An 18,683-nucleotide genomic window follows, 5' to 3' on the forward strand; every position below is an offset into this window, starting at 1 on the left:
TTTTATTTTTTATATACATATATATTGGGGGTCCAAATCTAGATAAGTAAATACATAAATACAACTTTTTTTTTCTTTTTTTTTGAAAGTGGTTCATCAAATATTCATTAAAACTTCCCAAGCATTTCACTTGCTCTACAAGAACAATACTATGAATGAACATGGGACTCTCCTCTAACCACATGTGAACTAAAGACTGGTGAACCACTGTTTTGGCCAACCGAAGAGCTGCTTCATTCGCTGCCCTCCGAATGTGAGCGATCTTCCACAGTTGGAGACTGTTTAATTTAGCCTGGGCATCCTCAAGCAATTGACCATATTGACTCTAGCTCTTTCTCCCATTACACAGAGCTTGAACAATTTTCAGTGCATCTCCCTCAAAGAATACCCTTTGGAACCCAACTCACATACAAGGGTAATTGCCTTCCAAGTAGCCACGGCTTCCGCTACCGTTGGGTCTATTATGTAAAGCACTGAGGTACACATTGAGGCCCGGACAAACCCCTCTGCATCTCTAATGATCACTCTCACCCCCATTTTCTTATTATGACCATCGATGATTGCATCCCAATTTATTTTTACCATCCCCTCTGGAGGTTTTGTCTCTCCAGTGGCGGAGCCAGCTATTCTATATTGGGGGTGCCGTTAAAAATCCACTCATTTCTCAGCTGTCCTCCGCATTCTTCGATACCTGAAGGGGACATTATTTCATGGGCTTTATTTCTCCTCTCAGTCACCTCTACAGCTGCATGCTTATACTGATGCTGATTGGGCGGGTGATCCAACAGATCGTCGCTCTACCACTGGTTACTGTTTCCTACTTGGCACCTTGCTTATCTCTTAGCGAAGTAAGAAACATACTGTTGTTGCTCGATCTAGTACCGAGGCAGAATATCGTGCTCTAGCTGATACTACTGCTGAGCTTCTTTGGTTGCGATGGCTGTTACAGGATATGGATGTCTCTCTCTCTTCTGCTACTCCTGTATACTGTGACAACAAGAGTGCTATTCAGATTGCTCATAATGATGTTTTTCATGAACGAACAAAACATATTGAGATTGATTGTCATTTTGTTCGTCATCATCTTCTTCAGGGCTCACTACAGCTTCATTTTGTCACGTCCCGTGATCAGCTCGCAGACATCTTTACAAAGTCACATTCTTCAGGGCGTTTTCGTAATCTTGTGTCCAACCTTAAGTTGGTCTCTCGCACTCCACCTTGAGCTTGTGGGGGGCTGTTAATAATATTATGTTATGATTATTTACTTTATTTGGTATTCTAAGTCTGCTAGGTTTACCTTTTCTTATTCTACTAGGCTTGTATTATTAGCCTATATACAAGCTCCTTCTGTACATTATACAGTCTGATTCAATATACAACTTTATTCTCAACAATTATGGCGTGAATATCCCTTTACACTATCACCATTATATATAGATTTGAAGCCAAAAACTCTCCTTTAGGAAAAGAATGAATCTCATTTACCCATAAATTAAAATCATGACTTTTCATGTGGTGTAAACAGTCAAGCAATGATAAGAAGAGACATGTTCAAATGAATGATTACTTGTCAAAGTGGCATATGCATTTACATATATAAAAAAAGGATTAAGGATAAGACTTAAGATTGAATTACTATTATGTTTGGTAAGATGGATGGAGAGTGGGAGGGATGGATAGCGGAGGAGAGGAGAAGCAGGATAAAAGTGAGGGAAATCCACCTCTCATGTTGTTTGTTAGAAGGCAAATAACAAAGAATGATTGAGAATATAAATATTAATATTCTGATTTAAATGATTACCAATAAGGATAAAATTAAAACTTCACACGTTTGTCATAATATCCATCAATTCCTCCTTCAATCCGTCAACTTTAAGAAACATGATGAAAGTAATGATTACTTGCAATCTAACACAAACAATAAACAAAGCTTCGTTTGGCAAATGGTTCTATAGTGAGTTTTTTTGTTTTAATTTTTTTTTGAGTAATAATAATACGTAATTAATGTGATATAAATATGTTGATTTTTGAGAATAAAAATAAAATGTAGTTTTGAAAATGTGTTTACTTTTTTAAAAAAAAAAAGAGAAAATTTTACAAACTCTTTTTGAACTTCTACTCGTTTTGACACTACCTATCAAAGTTTAAAAATTCTCAATTAACGGTATTGAATTTTTAATGTCTTTCAATTACTCATTTCAGTTAGGATTTTAGATTTGGTCAAAATTTCCAAAAATACGTATGTTTCTTTTTTTATAAAAAAATTGCAAAAATGTTACAAAAATATTGCAAATATTTTTTTTATTTATAAAAAAATGGGTATTTTGAAATTTTGACAAGATTTAACAGAATAGGGTAATTAAAATAAATTGAAAGTTTGATACCTTAATTGACCCTTTTTAAACTTCGAAAATACTTTTGAAACGTGTGAAAGTTGAAGAGAATTTTGTAAAATTTTTCTTAAAAAGAAAATGAAAATAAAAGTTTGAAGAGAAGAAAATCATATGTCAAAGGAAAATGATAGAGTCCCAACTTATTTGCCCAACTTAGGTCTAATTTTTGCCTTATTTTTTTATTTAAAAAAAAAAACTAAATAGCAAATGAAAAAAATGTCTGAAGCAATAATATCTATTTTTGGTCCTTCCTTTTTTTTTTTTTTGGTATTTTTTAAAAATACAAAATGATATTTTTCTTCATAAAACTGTAATTTTTTTTAAAAAATTATATTTTAAAAAATACCAAATAAAAAAAAGATCAAAAATAGATATTATTCCTTCGCACACTTTTGTATTTGCTATTTATTTATTTTTTAAATTAAAAAAAAAAAAGATAAAATTTAAATTTAAATTAGACTAGTAAATTGAGTGCCTATCATCCCTCTTTGCCAAACGCGTATTTCGCTCAGTAGAATGGTAACAGCACCCCTCTTGGTCAAAAGCAAAATGTACTTATCCATATATATAAAAATTAATATTCTTCTCCCCACTTCACTCGTCCAATATTCTTTCACGGCATTGAATTCTTCAAATTTCAACGAAAGACTGGTTGACTTTAGTAATGCTTTACAGCGAGACAGATAGAGAGAAAAAAAAAAAAAAAATTATTGTTTTAAATTCCATCATTTTTTTTTTTGTTATAAACAGCAACTACAGAAGATTATGTAAATATCACAAAAAGTGTTATGTGTTTTATTAACGTTTTTTATAAGTATTTTGAGTTTTGTGTTTTAAAAAATGTGAAAATTAAAAAAAAAAAGAAAAAAAATTTAGTAGGGCCACATTTAATAGTTGTAGGTGGAGTTCAGGAGTTCAGGTAAGAAAAGAAAATAAATTAGTTTGGAAAAAATTTTTAAAAGTGTTGTTAACTAAGTAATTTTTTTTTAAAAAAAAATTAGGAAAACTTTCACTAAATTTTCATCCCATTTGTTATTACTCTCTGAACTTCATAAAAAAAAAAAAAAATTAGGAAAACTTTCACTAAATTTTCATCCCATTTGTTATTACTCTCTGAACTTCATAAAAAAAAAAAAAAAAAAAAAAAAAAAACTCTCAAATTTTTGTAGCCATCTTTTAATTTTTTTTTTCAATTTCACCATTCTGATAAGATTTTTCCTTAAATCTTAAGGGAACAGTGTCAAAATTTTCAAAATACTATATATATTTTTTAAAATATTATAAAGATTTAGGCGTCGGTCAAGATTTAACAAAATTTACACAAATACCTACATTTGAATCTTTAAAAAAAATTGGAAATGACTGCACGGCCACTGGGTATTTATTTTAATTCTTTTTATGAATAATAAGTTAACCTCCATGCTTGAAAAAATAAGCAGGTGCTTTCAAAATATTTTATTTAAAAGTGTGAAAAAGGTTTTAATTTTTTGAGAAAAGTTCACATACTCCCCTTCAAACTATCAAAAATTGACAATATCCCCTAATGATGAAAATAACTTTAATAAAATAAAAAATAAAAAATTTAGGGTGTAAATTTTTTTTTTTTTAAAAAAATTATTTTTCTTAAAGATTTTTTCTTGTTATAATTTTATTTTTTCAAATTTATTAGAGTACTTTTGTCTTATTAAAAAAAGTTTAGGGTCACTTTTGTCTTTTTGTTGTCTTTTGGCGGGACATTGTTAATTTTTTGAATAGTTTAAAAGAATATTATTGCAATTGAAAGTTTAAGAAGAGATTGTCAATTTAGTAATAGTTTGAGGGGCATGGGCCCTCAATTTTTTTTTTTTATATATTTATTATTAGGAAAAATGTAAATTTAGTCCATGTGGTTTACCTGATTTGCAATTAACTCTTTGTGGTATCAAAATGAACTCAAAGGTCCCGAGGTATGTCAAAAAAATAATTTAGTCCATATAGTCAAATTTTGTTCACTGACTTAATAGATTCTAATAGCGTAAAACATAAGAGCCAATATAATTGTGATACTTGTCATATTTAAGTCAGTGTCATACTAAGGAAATTTGTTAAATTAGTAGACGAAATTTGATTGTAGAGATTAACTTATATTTTTGGCATACCTCAGGGACCTTTGAGTTTATTTTGATACCACATGAAGTTAATTGTAAATAAGGTAAACCACAATGACTAATTTTACATTTTTTCCTTTATTATTTGAAAAGTATTTGTCGTTTTTAAAAAAGGTACAAAGTGTTTTTTTTTTGTTTTTTTTACATGTCCACACAAGGGAAAAATGAGAGAGATTTGAACTAGTGACTTCTACTTTATGAGACGTACTTCACAATCGATTGAGTTATCCCTTAACAACAAAAGGTACAAAGTGTTAATTAAAATAGTTTGGCAACTGTTTTGAAATATATTTTTCATTGGTTCAAACAGTGCGTAACGCAATTGGGTAAGCAGGTGATTTGGGGATAAAAAAAGGACTAAAAAAATACGTTTGGTGTGTGAGAGATCCTGATCCATGAAAATATTAATAAATTTTGGTCTCCGAGTTTGAATAATTATTGGCTGACTTTAAAGGAGTGGTCCCCACACCCACACCCACACCCACACGGTTACCAAATCAAAGAGAACCCCATTCTTCAATAACTCAAATGTATGTATTATTCGTCTATGATTGTTGGCACTCATTTATTATATTTATTATTTTGTACTGGCTGATGCAATTTGTTTTAAAGGAAAAAATTTTCTCTAGCTCATTTCAATGGTTTGTGTATTTAATGGTGCTATATTATTTAAATTTATTAATATTAATGTTATATATATTATTAGATATATAATTTTGTTAAAGATCACTAGCATAAAACTCTTATAGAATAGAGAAAAAACTCTTACAACACAAAGTATAAAGCTATAGCTACATATTATGAGGCTACAAAATCATAGATGCAAACAAAAATTCGTACAATCAAGTACTATCCATAACTTTTGTGACGTCCCACATCGCCTGGGTATGGAGATGAGGATGTGCTTAAATGTATACTACTCCCTTAATGACAACAATGAGTTTTAAAGCCGTGATGGTCATGATCCCATCAGAACTCTGCAGTTAAGCGTGCTTCCGCTGGAGTAGTACCAGGATAGGTGACCTCCTGGGAAGTCTGGTTCGAGGGGAGCCAAAAGCGGACAATATTGTGTGTCATTGGGGTGAGATGTTACAACTTCAATCTCTCCCTAACTCATGTACAAATACAGTTAAAGCCATGAGAGGTAACCCCTCACACCGAACTATCTAGATTCGAAGTTGCTGATTTGGTTGGAAAACACCTACAAACATAAAAAAAAAATAAAAAAAGGGAAGGGGAGGGTAGGTGCGGAGAGTAAAAGGGGAAGAGGAGAGAGCAGATATGCTCCCTCCTCCTCTCCAAGTATGTTTCCTAAGGAGAAGGGTCAAGAGACGGCTTCTAGGATTTTCCTTTTAATTTCAACATTTATTATTAGATATATAAATTTAAAAGACCGACTATAAAATAAATATTATTAATTTTAAAGATGAAGTTTTAAGTGACTAAATTGGTGTGTTATTTTAATTTTTTAATTTTTTTTTTTGGAAAGGATTCCTCCTCTTTATTTATTTTTTATTTTTAAAGGATAAAACAAATAAACAATAATTCACAAACACGAAAAGGAGCATGTTGCTCTAAGCAACAATATCACAAAGACAATGAGAAATATCTTCCATCTCAATCTCATCTTTGGCATTTTTAACCGCTTGTCCAATTAAACAATGTGCTGCATCATTAGCTTCTTTATTAATATGACCAATCTATCATCTATGCATCAAATCAAGTTTTTAGGTGGCTTATTTGTATTTTATAAAGAATGATTTAGCTATTAAAATCATCATTGGATTTGTGATTGATCATTATTGAATTTTGATCAAATGATGATTTTAATAGCCACATCATTTTTAATAGGATACATGTAGGACACAAGTAGATCACCTAAAATTACTCAATCAAGTACTACACGTATATGTGCCACTACCTGTCCAAAACGACTCAAATTTCGTCCGTCTTGTGAACCTCATTGCATTCAAGGACATCTCCTTCCATAAAAATCTTTGTAGCCTCAAGTTCCTACTAAATTTAGTTGCATGAAAAACTGCTAAAGCTTCTGCTATCACGGGTTCTAAATGCTCAAGAATTGTTAGGCTTACATGCTCCTCAAAAAATCTCTTATCAATTGTAAATTATTTAAAATACGCTATATTAATTGGTGTTAAAAAAAATTAATTAAAATATATCACATTAATTAATATAAAAAAATTAATTAAAATATATCACATTAATTAATATAATATGACAAATATAATATAAAATGAGATGATAAATATAATATAAAATGAACGTAAAGAGTAATAATGGTTATGCATATGAAACCTCGAAAACAGCTGTAATAATCAAAACAAACAAACATATAGCGTCAGCAATAAAACCAAAGAAACACTCGAACAAAAACTGCAAAAAGTCAATAAGGGCAAGCTCTACACATACCTTTTGGCAGCCATTCTTGAGGACTCCTCCCCCCAGCAAAACGATACACGGTTACTCCAGCGATTCTTTCTTCGTTAGGCATCGATATACATATTTATATCATTCTCTACCAATATTCCTGTTCTAAGAGGCTCCGGTGTTGTTATCTCTCTGGAAAACGACTTGGGAATTCGGAATTCTAGTCCTGCGTGGTTTGTTGTCTCGTTTTGCTGCAAAATTGTGCGCTTGTTGGATCGGTACAGATACCAATTTGGTGATTTTATTTGATTATGGTTTCTTGGACTATTTAAGGGGATTTTTTATGGTGGGTTGTTGTTGTTTGGATGATCGGAATTTTGTTTTTGATTTTGCAGGTGGTGTGTTGGAAATTGGCAGAAGAGGTAGATGTTGACTGGGAGAGAAAGGAGGTGAGGTAGGGCTGAATTATATGGATAATTTCTGTTGCTTCAATTCTCAGGTAAGGATATCTCCTCCTCCTCTATTTACCTTATTTTATTTTATTTATTTTATTTTTTTAATTTATAATTTTTATTTATAATTTATAATTTTTATTATTATTATTATTATTATTTTTTATGTCTATAATACTTACACATATGCTTACATGTATACGTGTATTTTCCGTGCTGGGAATTTTGTAGGCTCGGAAAAGGCCCTTGATCTATCTTGTTATAGACTTGGTGATTGTATGTAGACCTTAAATTTAATGGAAAGGTCTGCTTTGTAAGTAACAGGAAAAGGAAGATTTATGCTTTTCTTTAGTTTATTCGGGTTACTGAGATGTGTTTTTGGAAATTTTGAATATTTACGAAGTTTCAGAATAAGGATGACCAAATTTTTCAACATCTTGGTACCCCCTCCCCATTCTCTATTTGTTTTGCAAGAAAAATATGAGGGAAAGAGAAGAAAGGTGCTTAAAGATGTTATATATATTAGGTAAACGATATATTAGGTAAACGGATTTTTAGCATTTTCTTTGTTTTCACTTGTACTTTTGTTAGCCAAGTAAGCAAATATAGGAAATGATAATGCCAAAAACCTATTGACATTTCAGGTAAAATGCCATATTTAGGCAAGTATTTGAAAACAGTGTCAGAAGCATAATCTCAAAGGCACTTTTACCGTATCATCTTTCATTTATGCACATTCTAAATAAGAAAGCCGTTTTTCATTTGATACTTTTGTCAAAAAATAAAAATTCCCATTTCCTCACAGTTTTGTGGAAAACTTTTGATGCTCTTGGAATTGCGAGGTCCTGTAAATGGTGGGAATAACACCAGTAGTGTTTCTTGCACCAGATAAACATTCAGAAATTGTTAGGTATATTATGTTTCCTTCAAAATTGTGGAAGTGGCTTCCTCTTTGGATTGGAGATGTCACTTTTTACATTAAGTAAAATTGGGAACATAGCCTTATGGTTCTCATGCAATGCTAGTGTTTCATGACATGTCTCATTAATGTTGCAACCACAATGATAAGCTGCCAGAAAAGGTGGGCTCGAATGCTTTCCTATTTATCTATTATCTTTTTTTTCATTGACACAATTGCAGCTTTTATCTTGGTTTGAAGATCATCTTTTATGTACTTAATGGGTAGAATTTGGTAGAATAGTGATGCTGATACTGAGAATGGGACATCATCTGTTTTGCCTGCTCATGGCTTTACAAGGATCCCACCAAAAATGTGGCAAATCCCTGCTAAACATGAATTTTTTAGATAAATCATATACTATTGGGTAATTAGCTTTAGAGCCATTTCGTGAAATAAAAGTTTTTACTTCTGCTTAGATGTATATATCTTGTTTTTGAAATTCATATTTTATCCCTTGGTTGAAGGTCAACTTTTGATTGTTTGATTAGGAGATTTTGATAAAAACTGATGCTGGTATTGAGAATGGGGTAAATCATCTGGTTGCAAGCCCATGGCTTTACCAGTTTTATCATGCTGAAAATGTGGTGAATCCCCACAAAGCTTGAAATTTTCAGATGTATTATGTATTATTGGGTTAAACTCAGAGTCCATTTCATTAAGTAAATCATTTTACTTCTGCATAGTTATATATGTCTTGTTATTGAAATTCATATTTTGTTCCAATCTTCTTTCCTGTATGAACTATGCAAGAGTTATTTGGATGCCTTTTCCTTGTCTTTAGGTTGGAGGACGTTCTTCATGTAGCTCTGGCAAGGGCAAGAGCCATCAGGGCCCTGTCAAGTATGGCTTTAGCCTAGTTAAAGGGAAAGCAAATCATCCCATGGAGGATTACCATGTTGCAAAGTTTGTTCACGACCAAGGACATGAGCTTGGACTTTTTGCTATATATGATGGGCATTTGGGAGATAGCGTACCAGCCTATCTACAAAAGCATCTGTTTCCTAATATCTTAAAGGATGTGAGTATTAGATCTAAATTGTGGCATTATTTGTTTCGATCCTTTCCTTTAGGGCTCAAGGGGAAAATACCTTTTTGATTCTTTTGTTGCATTAAAAGTGATTAGCTCGGCAATTCCTCCTCACAGAGATTAGGGTGGAGGATGAGGTTGTGGGTTCAAAACCCATTGAGTGCATGTTTAACTTATCAATTAAAAAATTGATTATATCAGAGCAATCACCGTAATTATGATTGTTCCATAAAGATAATAAATTTATTATCCTTTACCTATCCTTTTAGAAAAAGAAGAGAAATATTAGAAATGGATTTAAGAAGATCAATATGGTCTTCATGTTTTGGTGTCTTTTTTGTGTACTTCTTGTATGCTTAGGGGCGCCTTACACTTTTTAATAAGATTAGTTATTACTTATAAAAAAAAGAAGAAGATCAATTTCGCACCAATATTATGGTAAAAGATGGATTGAATATTCTAGTGAGATCTAAGTGCCCTTTTACAAATGCTGATTTGAGAAAGGTACTGACATTTTGTTTTATGATAAACTATAGGAGGAGTTTTGGATTGATCCCAGCAGGTCCATTTCTAAAGCCTATGAGAGAACAGACCAGGCTATTCTCTCACACAGTCCTGACTTGGGGCGAGGTGGATCCACTGCAGTCACTGCAATTCTATTAAATGGTCGGAAGTTATGGATAGCAAATGTTGGAGATTCACGTGGAGTTCTTTCCAAAAGGGGGCAGGCAATACAGATGACCACCGATCATGAGCCCAACACTGAGCGGGGCAGCATCGAGAATAGAGGGGGCTTTGTCTCAAACATGCCAGGTTCTTTTACATGTCCCTAGGCCTATGGCCTATGTGTGCATGTGTTTTTTCTTTTTTTGGGAGTAGTGCATCATCGGCGTGTATGGTGGTGGGGGAGGTTCTAGTGCATCATCAGCGTGTATGGTGTTGTGTATTATATTTCTGCAAGTGGTCTCACCTACATCCTGTTATTTCCTTGGATCGAACTTATGGCTCTACAATTTTTTGTATGGCCAAGTGTTCTTGATCCTGTTTTGTGACGGCTAAGAGAAAAGCGCTAACAACATCTGCGCTATCACCACAAAAATATTAGTCAATTTGGAGCTTCCCTAAAATTTTTTATAAAATCCAGTTTTACATCGTAGCTAGGCAATGTGGGACTTAGCATTCATGACTATCTTTATAAATTACCAATTCTACGTGAATTACTCATCATCTTCCCAATATGGGACTTGGGTGTTACAAATTCCCCCTCTTAAATTCCTAATGTCGTCAATGCCACTTTATGCTGTGCTCTAGTACCAGATAGTCTAGTGTTACTAGGTGGCTTTGATACCATTAATAATGATCCAGGGAAAAACGCTAATCACATTTGCACTATCACCCTAAAATGACTAGTCAATTTGGAGCTTTCTTAGAATTCTTTATAAAACTCAATTTCACCTAGTAACTAGGCAATATGAGACTTAATACTAATGATTATCTTTATAAACTACCAACTTTATGTAGGCTACTACTCATCTTTCCAATGTGGGACCGGGGGTTACATGTTTATTTGTCAATTACTTGCATATCACACAGATTGTACAAATTAATTTGAAGTGGACGAGTTGCTTTGAAAAGTGATGGTAAGAACCACATAGTCGAATAAGATTGGAAGAGTGGAGGACTTATAGATCCTTATAGAGTAAGGTGCCTGTCCTATCTATGTGAAGATTGTTAAAGTTGCATATAAATTAGCTCTGAAAAGATGAACCTGAGAAAGAATTGATGGCATTAGTTGAGACTTTGAAAAAATTGGGATGATTATGCATCTTGTTTGATCATGATCGAAATGTTTAGATCTGATTCCTTAAAATTATATTGTGCCTAGCAGGTATGCTACGTGTTCTGCACCATTTGAATCTCTATGTGTCTGTGCTTCACTTTCCCTTGCTTTTGCCTCTTCGTGATCATGCTTTATGCAATTATGTGTTTCATGGGTGCCCTCCCATGAAGTTTGAGAGGTTCATTTTGGTGGCATACAAAAGTTTGGAATGGGAAGAAATCAAGATGAGGTAGTGTAAGTTAGGAACCCCAGAGATTAGCTTCTTCATAATGTGTATATTCACTTCTTTAAGAAGTTTTCTTAATTAGGTGAAACTTTATTGAACTTAATCAGAGAGCAATTATAGCATTGGCATTTCTCAGACTTCCCCCCATCTTTTTGATAGGATTAGAAGACCTCCTATCTTTGTCCAGCTGGGGTAATTCTTAAAATAACAATGACTGCTTCTGCGATTGAAAGAGGACATGATAATGCAATATAGATGTGCTGAAATGTAAATCCTCATAAAGAATGAAAGACATGATGAGGATGTGACTCTTTCTGTCTCTCTCCACGCACATCCACGGTTCCATATAATATTAGTTTGACTTCTAAAGCAATGGCATGATTTACTTATTCCAGTTTTTTTTTTTTTTTTTGATGAATAACTTACTTATTCTAGTTTAACTATCCCATTTATATAGTGTTTTCATAAAATCTAACCATAGATCTTCTTTAAAATCATACTTCATTTGTATAAGAAAAGGAATCATATACAAGGTGGTCACTTTGCAACAGACACTTGTCACATGCACATATAGGCACACACACCAAATTAATCATTACCACTTGTGCATCGCATTTGTGTACAGTGAGTGTTCAAGAAGTGATGGTCATTGTCATGTGGTTAATACACCATCCAGTCTCCAAAAAAACTTACCAATTGTTTCGAACTTTCTATTTCTGGAATGGAATATTTACGTTGACTTTCTCAAGACTTTTATTCATCTGCTTGAGATTTTGAGTATGGGGCTTATGCGGTGGTTGGAACAAAGACATGTACATGGATTCTTTAAATAACTCTGTTGTCTCGGGATAATCCATCATTATTAAGTCACTTCGAAATAAGGTTTCTGGGCGTGTCCACTCAAAAAGGTGGTAACACTTGGACTGTTAGTACAATCGTACTTATTGAAGGTGCGTCTTACCTCCAATATAGCATATAATAGATTCTTATTTTGAGCATTAGGGATTTTATGTTGAACTTTTGTTTCTTGTCCTTTGAAACATTTCAGTTACACTGCCCTCAAATGACAGGGTCACCTTAGGGACATGGCTATGCAGGTGTTTTTCGAATACATTATGTTTTAACATTTGTTTGCATGCAGAACTGCATATAGTAAAGCAGTTCTGCATTATGGTAAGCTTCTCTTGAAAAATTGCATGACATTATCATCAATCTGCATAATTTTAAGGTAAATGCTTGTGTACTTCTTGTGTATCTGGGTTGCTCTTGGGCTTTTAATGATATTTCGATACTTATAAAAGAAAAAATAATTTTAACGTCAATGAACTGTTAACTCTTTTTAACAGTCTCCAAGGGGATATGAAATATTGGTGGACATTCTTTTAACGTTAGTTCTTCCTCTTTTTCCTAATTGTGAGTCCTCCTTGTTAGCCCCTCTGTACTTGGGTTGCTCCCCTTTATGCCTTCTAATAAAGTGTTTGACACGGTAGTCTTGCAATGGTGTCATAGCAATCATAGTGTTGAACTACGAAACTTTGGAATTCAAACATTATAAAATATAGTATGTTCTAAGCCTAGTACTATGTTTTATAGACAGCATTTGGTGCACCACCTGCATTTTGGTGCATTCTTCTTTCTTCCCTTGGTATTTTGTTCCATCATTTTCCTAATTTATGTGCTTTCTATGGCCTCTGTTTAGCTTATTCTTGCTACAAAAGTTTTCATTTATCTTGTAGACTTTTGTGGATTGCGTCAAAGATCTAGAACTGTTGATCAATTTTCAGATAATTTTAAGTATCTCATGCTCATAATCATCCAATCTGCATTTGATGTGTACTGATGTCAATTGTTATTTTCCATGTTGTATCATATTGAGTAACATAGGAAGATGAACTTGAGTTTTTAGTATATTGTACAAAAAGTAATAAGATATGCAATAGTGTTTTTAATACTAGAGACTTATGAGTTACGAAATGTGCATATTTCTTTCAGACATTAGGTCTCAAACACATTTCATTATCAGTTATAAAGTACAGTAATTGTTAGGTCATATTAACTTAAAGAGTACAAAGATTAATTGCATTTTTCAATTCATAAACATTAACAATATTTGAAATTATAATGAAACAATGGGCTGTATATGTGCAACCACAAATTTTCTATCCTTTGGTTGTTATGTCTGCTGGGTCAGAGTGTCAACAAAATTACAAAGTCCAACATCTAGCTTCCATGTCAAGAATGCACCGTCATATGTGAACCTATTCTTGTCAAGTGTCAAAATAATTTTGTAAAGGTAATTTTCGAATGCCCCAATATGTATTATGTTTCAATTATATATCTTCAATTATGTTTACCTTGCATGTAATAGTTGTTTAAGTATAAAGGGACATTCTATTTTGCTTTGTATAATGTTTCTGGATGTCCCATCTTTAGATCATAATTTGGAGGGCAAGTCCCTTGGTTTCTAGCTTATATGGAGTGATTCAAACTCACCTGAGTTGCAAGATAATCCTCACTCCGTCCTTTCCTACCATAAGGGGAAAAAAGAGAATCAAATTTAAAGCAAATATCGTCCTAAACATAATAACAAGTAAAGATACTACTTGATTTTACTAATTTCTAAAGTCTATATTTAATTATTTTGAAAATTAAATAATAAAAGAGCTGGCTGTTATCTTGGGTTGAAAGGTGAGCTCTTTACCTATGAATTTATTAGGGTTTGCGTTTGGATTCTTCCTTTAAGTCAATCTGTTTTGAGTCAAATTATTGAGAGGACTGAGAGAAAACTAGGGTGGCGGAAGAAGTTATATCTTTTTGAGGGAGGAAGAATTATACTCATCTGAAGTACTCTCTTTAACTTGCCTAGTTATCTTTTTTTTTTCTCTGCCAGTGAGGTGTAGTCAACAGATTCGAAAAGGTGCAGCGGGAGTTCTTTGGGGAGGTATGGTGGAGGAGAATAGGTTCAATTTAGTTGATTGGAGGATTTCTTGCTCACCTATATGGGTTTGAGGCCTGTGTATTAGAGAACTGTGTACTTTCAATCACCCTTTGTTGGGGAATGGCAGTATGCTAGAAAGCACACATGGAGTGGGAGCATGGAAGGGTTTAGAATTGGTTGAGAGTTTTTCTAGATTTGTTGAGTTTCAGATTCATGATGTTAGGGGAATTACTTTTGGCATGATTTTTGGTATGCTGCGAGCTGTTAAAAATCTTTCTTTCCTGAACTTTTTTGCTGATTGCTACTAATAAAGATGCTGCTGAGAATGCATATGTGGAAGCAACAGTTGGTACAGTGCATTGGAATCCTATTTGTGTGAGAGCAGTTCAAGGTTGGGAGTGTGAATCACTCTATCTTTGAATTGCTTTATTCAGTTAGGATATGTGGTTGAACGGATACTAAAATGTGGATGAAGTGGCATACAAATTGTATTTTTAATGTTTGCTGGCACTATGAGGGCTTGAAAGGGATAGCTAGTTCACATTTACCTTGGGAGGCTATTTGGCATAGGAAGCCATGTTCAAAGTTAGCTTTCTTTGTTTGGAATCCTTTTTTTTTTTTTTTTTTATAAGTAATAAGAAGTTTTATTAAAGAAGGAGAAAAGCGAGAGGCGCCCCTAATTACACACGAAGTATACAAAGGGGCCCAAAGCGAAAACGAGCCCAAAGAAAACCCCAGCACACCCACCCAGAAAAACCAAACAACCACCCCAAAACCCTCAAACAAACACACCAAGACAAAGCCCACTAACCAAACACCCTCATCCCTTCACAAAAGACTATGACACAATAATCCTGCCCTTCCTTCTCCTGGAGGACGCACTAGCATTGCCATAGTTAACGGAGCTTTCTAAATTTAACAGCTCTGTTTGGAATCCTAAGTGGGGGAAAATACTTGCAGTTGATAATCTTATAAAATGGAATGTGGACTGGTGTTGTATGTTTGAGAGAAATGGTGAGACTGTGGATCATTTGTTACTTCCTTTACTAGTTGCTATCAAGTTAAGGCCTTTCATTTTTGTGGTATTTGGTGTGAGATGGGTTAGATAGAAATAGTCCATCAACTACACCGAATTTTTGGATTCATTTTATTCTTGGATGTTATTTCAAGAGAATGCTTTACTATGCAGCATGTGTACCTAGGTACTTACCAAAAACAAAATGTGTACCTAGGTTATTCTCTCTGATATTTGATAAATAAATTATCTTTACCTATAAAAAATAATTAGTCAATTTTGGTAGGATGTACCGTGTGAAAAGAGCATCCATTTGGTCTGCACACCAGATATATTGTGGTGTAAGTTTCGCAAGTCATGTAGTCCACGTCCCAGTTGACACTTTTGAACCAATGGGGTTGAACATGACCAACTATCAGATGGAGAAAGATTGTCGTTGTTGCTTGATGAAGCAAAATGTTGCGCATTAGAGTACCTAACCTTTGGAATAATTTTATAATCTTAAAGTAAGGTCAGTCAGATGATCGTGAAGACAAGTAATTTCTTACGGGAGAGTAGAATAGAAAGATCCGAATTATATGATATACTGAAGGCAGCATTCATAAAACGCTGATGGCAGCAAATGGTTTATGTTTTATTACATTAGGTTTCTCTCGTTATTCTATTGAAAGGTTTTGGTATATTTATTGAAAGTTATTTTTCTCTCCTAACTTGTCTTATACTTCTAATCAGTTGCCCTGTGTAAAGTATAATATTTGTTACCCATGTGTTCAATCTGAATGTCAAACAATTTCTCTCCATGTTGCTTATTATATTAGGAGATGTTGCAAGAGTGAACGGCCAGCTAGCAGTTTCTCGAGCTTTTGGAGACAAGAACCTCAAATCACATTTACGATCTGATCCCGATATACAACATGCTGATATCGACCCGGAGACTGATTTTCTCATACTTGCAAGTGATGGTTTATGGAAGGTGATCCATCTCTCTCTCTCCAAGACATGGTGATGCTGATGCTTATCTTTTTTGTTTGATTTCTACCAATCCAGGTCGTGGCTAATCAAGAGGCAGTTGATATTGCAAAAAAGACGAAGGACCCACAGAAGGCAGCCAAGCTACTAGCTGCCGAGGCATTGAAGAGGGAGAGTAAGGATGACATCTCCTGCATCGTAGTCCGTTTCAAGGCGTAAAATATAATTAAAAATTACTCTGTAGATTCCAGAATTTGTACATCGAGGATTTTCAAGATGGATGCAGCTCTATAGGCCAACACCAGTGCGGAAATCTCATGAAATCCCACATAAGTTCGGAATTGCTTTAAAATAGGTGGTTATTTATCCCTTTTCCTCTGTATAAATTTCTTGTGTTTAGGGTTGTGTGATTTGATATTTCATTTCTTTGATGTGTAGATTAGTACCATTATTTTTCTTTGTAATTTGCATTGTAACTTAAAAAGCAGCGTGGAGGCTGCCATAAATTTATATACAGAACAACAACTGCATGGGATGTATGCAATTTTTACAATGAACAAAGAATGTATTATAACCTTTTGAAATGCCCCTACCAGGAATAACTCCCCTCTAGGGTATGCTTAGTAAATGTTTAAAGTGATGGGCAAACTTGTGATTATAACAAGTTTAGACCACAAGCTGTTTCTTATGTGCTTAGAGATTGTTTTAGGAATTGGGGATATCACCCTTAAAATTGGTGGTCCTCACTGTGTGCTTATCAATTACCATATATAGTTGAAGCAAGCAAACAATTCACAAAAATTATAAACGGCATCTCTCTCTTTTTTTTGGGAGAGAGGCTCTACTTCTCTCTACTTGTGAGGGCTTTTAGGGGAGGAGGAATGGATTTTTTTCCTCTCCTCCTCCCCTTTTTCTACCTTTCTTTCTTCATTCTCTCTCCCACTAGTGTTATTTGCTTTGTTTTTGCCATTTTCGAACAGACCAGAAGCTTCAGCCTTCTCCATACCTAGCGCTTAGCCTTCATTACTTTGCCTCCGCCAACCCTCTATCGTGTTGTGCCGCTTGTTATCTCCTCGGAATTGATTGGGTTTCTAAATCTTAATTTTTTAAAGTTAGATTACTCTCTTCAGCCAGTTTTGTCCTACCACTTGCCTATCCACCATGCTCCCTGTCTTCCCAATGTTGCCCTCCATGCTTCGATTCGACCACAACGTGCCAGCCCATGGATTTCACTCGCCAACGCATGTGTCCCATGTGCCAGCTAGTGTGCCTCGTCTCCTGTGCCTTGGCCACTGCTGTTGTTTTTTGGTTTTGTTGTGTTCATGTATTTCTTTTGTATTTATTTATTTATTTTTTTAGGTTCTTGTCTCCATTTAGTTTTTTTGGTTAGATCAGTTGTGGAGACTTTTGATCCATTCTTTGTGTTAGTTCCTTGTTCTTCTTCGGTACCTGATTCGGACTTTGACAGTGCATTTACCTCTTAGCCTCCTTTCGGTGGGTTTTTATGTGAAGGTTTAGATAGGTTCGCCTTAATCTATGACCTATTTGCTCTTGTAACCGCTTTGTGCTAACTCTTGAGAGAATCGGATCAATTTTTTGACCTATTTCCTACATTTTTTTAATGCATTTTTGCACTCTTTTATTTTATTTTGGGTCTATTGTTAGGAAGCCCACTCTTTTTTCAATTGTAGGATTTTCCACTTTCTCTTCCTTTCGAATTGAGAGTGAAAATGATTATCTCTTGTAACCCTTTTTTTTGTATTCAACTAGAAGAAAAAAAAAATGCCATATGTAGTTTTTTTGCTACATTTCAATTTTATTAATTTGTGAAGCTGATTAACCAAATAATATATATTATATGGTATTGCAATACAAATCAGATCTTTTTTTTTTTTTTTTTTTCCCCTTTTATTTTATTTTATTTTGGATTTTTATTATTACTTTTTTTTCAAAATTCAAACACATTTCCTATGAGGACATTCTAGTTTATATTATGAAACACGTTTAGTTTCAGTTTTGGGACTTTGGAAATGCTAGGGTTTTACAATTTGTACTACAATATTTTATAACTCAAGTGGTAGTACATGAAAATAGGTATTGCTATGGGTATTATAACTTTTACTATAAATTTTTAGGGATAATTATCATTTCCTTCCATGAACTACCACTCGATAATCATATACCTGCATCAACTACCAACTCCCATCAAATTACCCTTTAATTACCAAAACCCCATTTCCGTTAGTCAAAGTAGTTAAGTCGGACAGTTAACCCATAACGTGCGCGTCACATGCCTTGAATGCATATGCATTTTTTTTTTTGGGTAA

General features: G+C 33.8%; 1 protein-coding gene across 1 annotated transcript; it reads left to right on the forward strand.

The window, feature by feature from the left end:
- The first annotated feature begins 6,915 nt into the window (after nt 1–6,915).
- LOC132176997 (probable protein phosphatase 2C 9) lies at nt 6,916–16,932 on the forward strand. Its single transcript, XM_059589171.1, has 6 exons — nt 6,916–7,206; nt 7,324–7,427; nt 9,123–9,359; nt 9,905–10,181; nt 16,206–16,360; nt 16,435–16,932. The coding sequence occupies exons 2-6, from the start codon at nt 7,398–7,400 to the stop codon at nt 16,573–16,575; spliced, it is 840 nt and encodes a 279-aa protein (XP_059445154.1). The 5' UTR covers nt 6,916–7,206; nt 7,324–7,397; the 3' UTR covers nt 16,576–16,932.
- The last annotated feature ends 1,751 nt before the right edge of the window (nt 16,933–18,683 follow it).

The sequence above is a fragment of the Corylus avellana genome, chromosome ca4, assembly GCF_901000735.1.
Source record: "Corylus avellana chromosome ca4, CavTom2PMs-1.0".
NCBI classification, from domain to species: Eukaryota; Viridiplantae; Streptophyta; class Magnoliopsida; order Fagales; family Betulaceae; genus Corylus; species Corylus avellana.

Bases quoted from the DNA above. Each gene is read 5' to 3' on its own strand.
- LOC132176997 (XM_059589171.1), top strand. From the start codon at position 7,398: ATGGATAATTTCTGTTGCTTCAATTCTCAG. The intron at 9,360-9,904 runs GTGAGTATTAGA...GATAAACTATAG, and splicing joins TTCCTAATATCTTAAAGGAT to GAGGAGTTTTGGATTGATCC. The intron at 16,361-16,434 runs GTGATCCATCTC...CTACCAATCCAG, and splicing joins CAAGTGATGGTTTATGGAAG to GTCGTGGCTAATCAAGAGGC.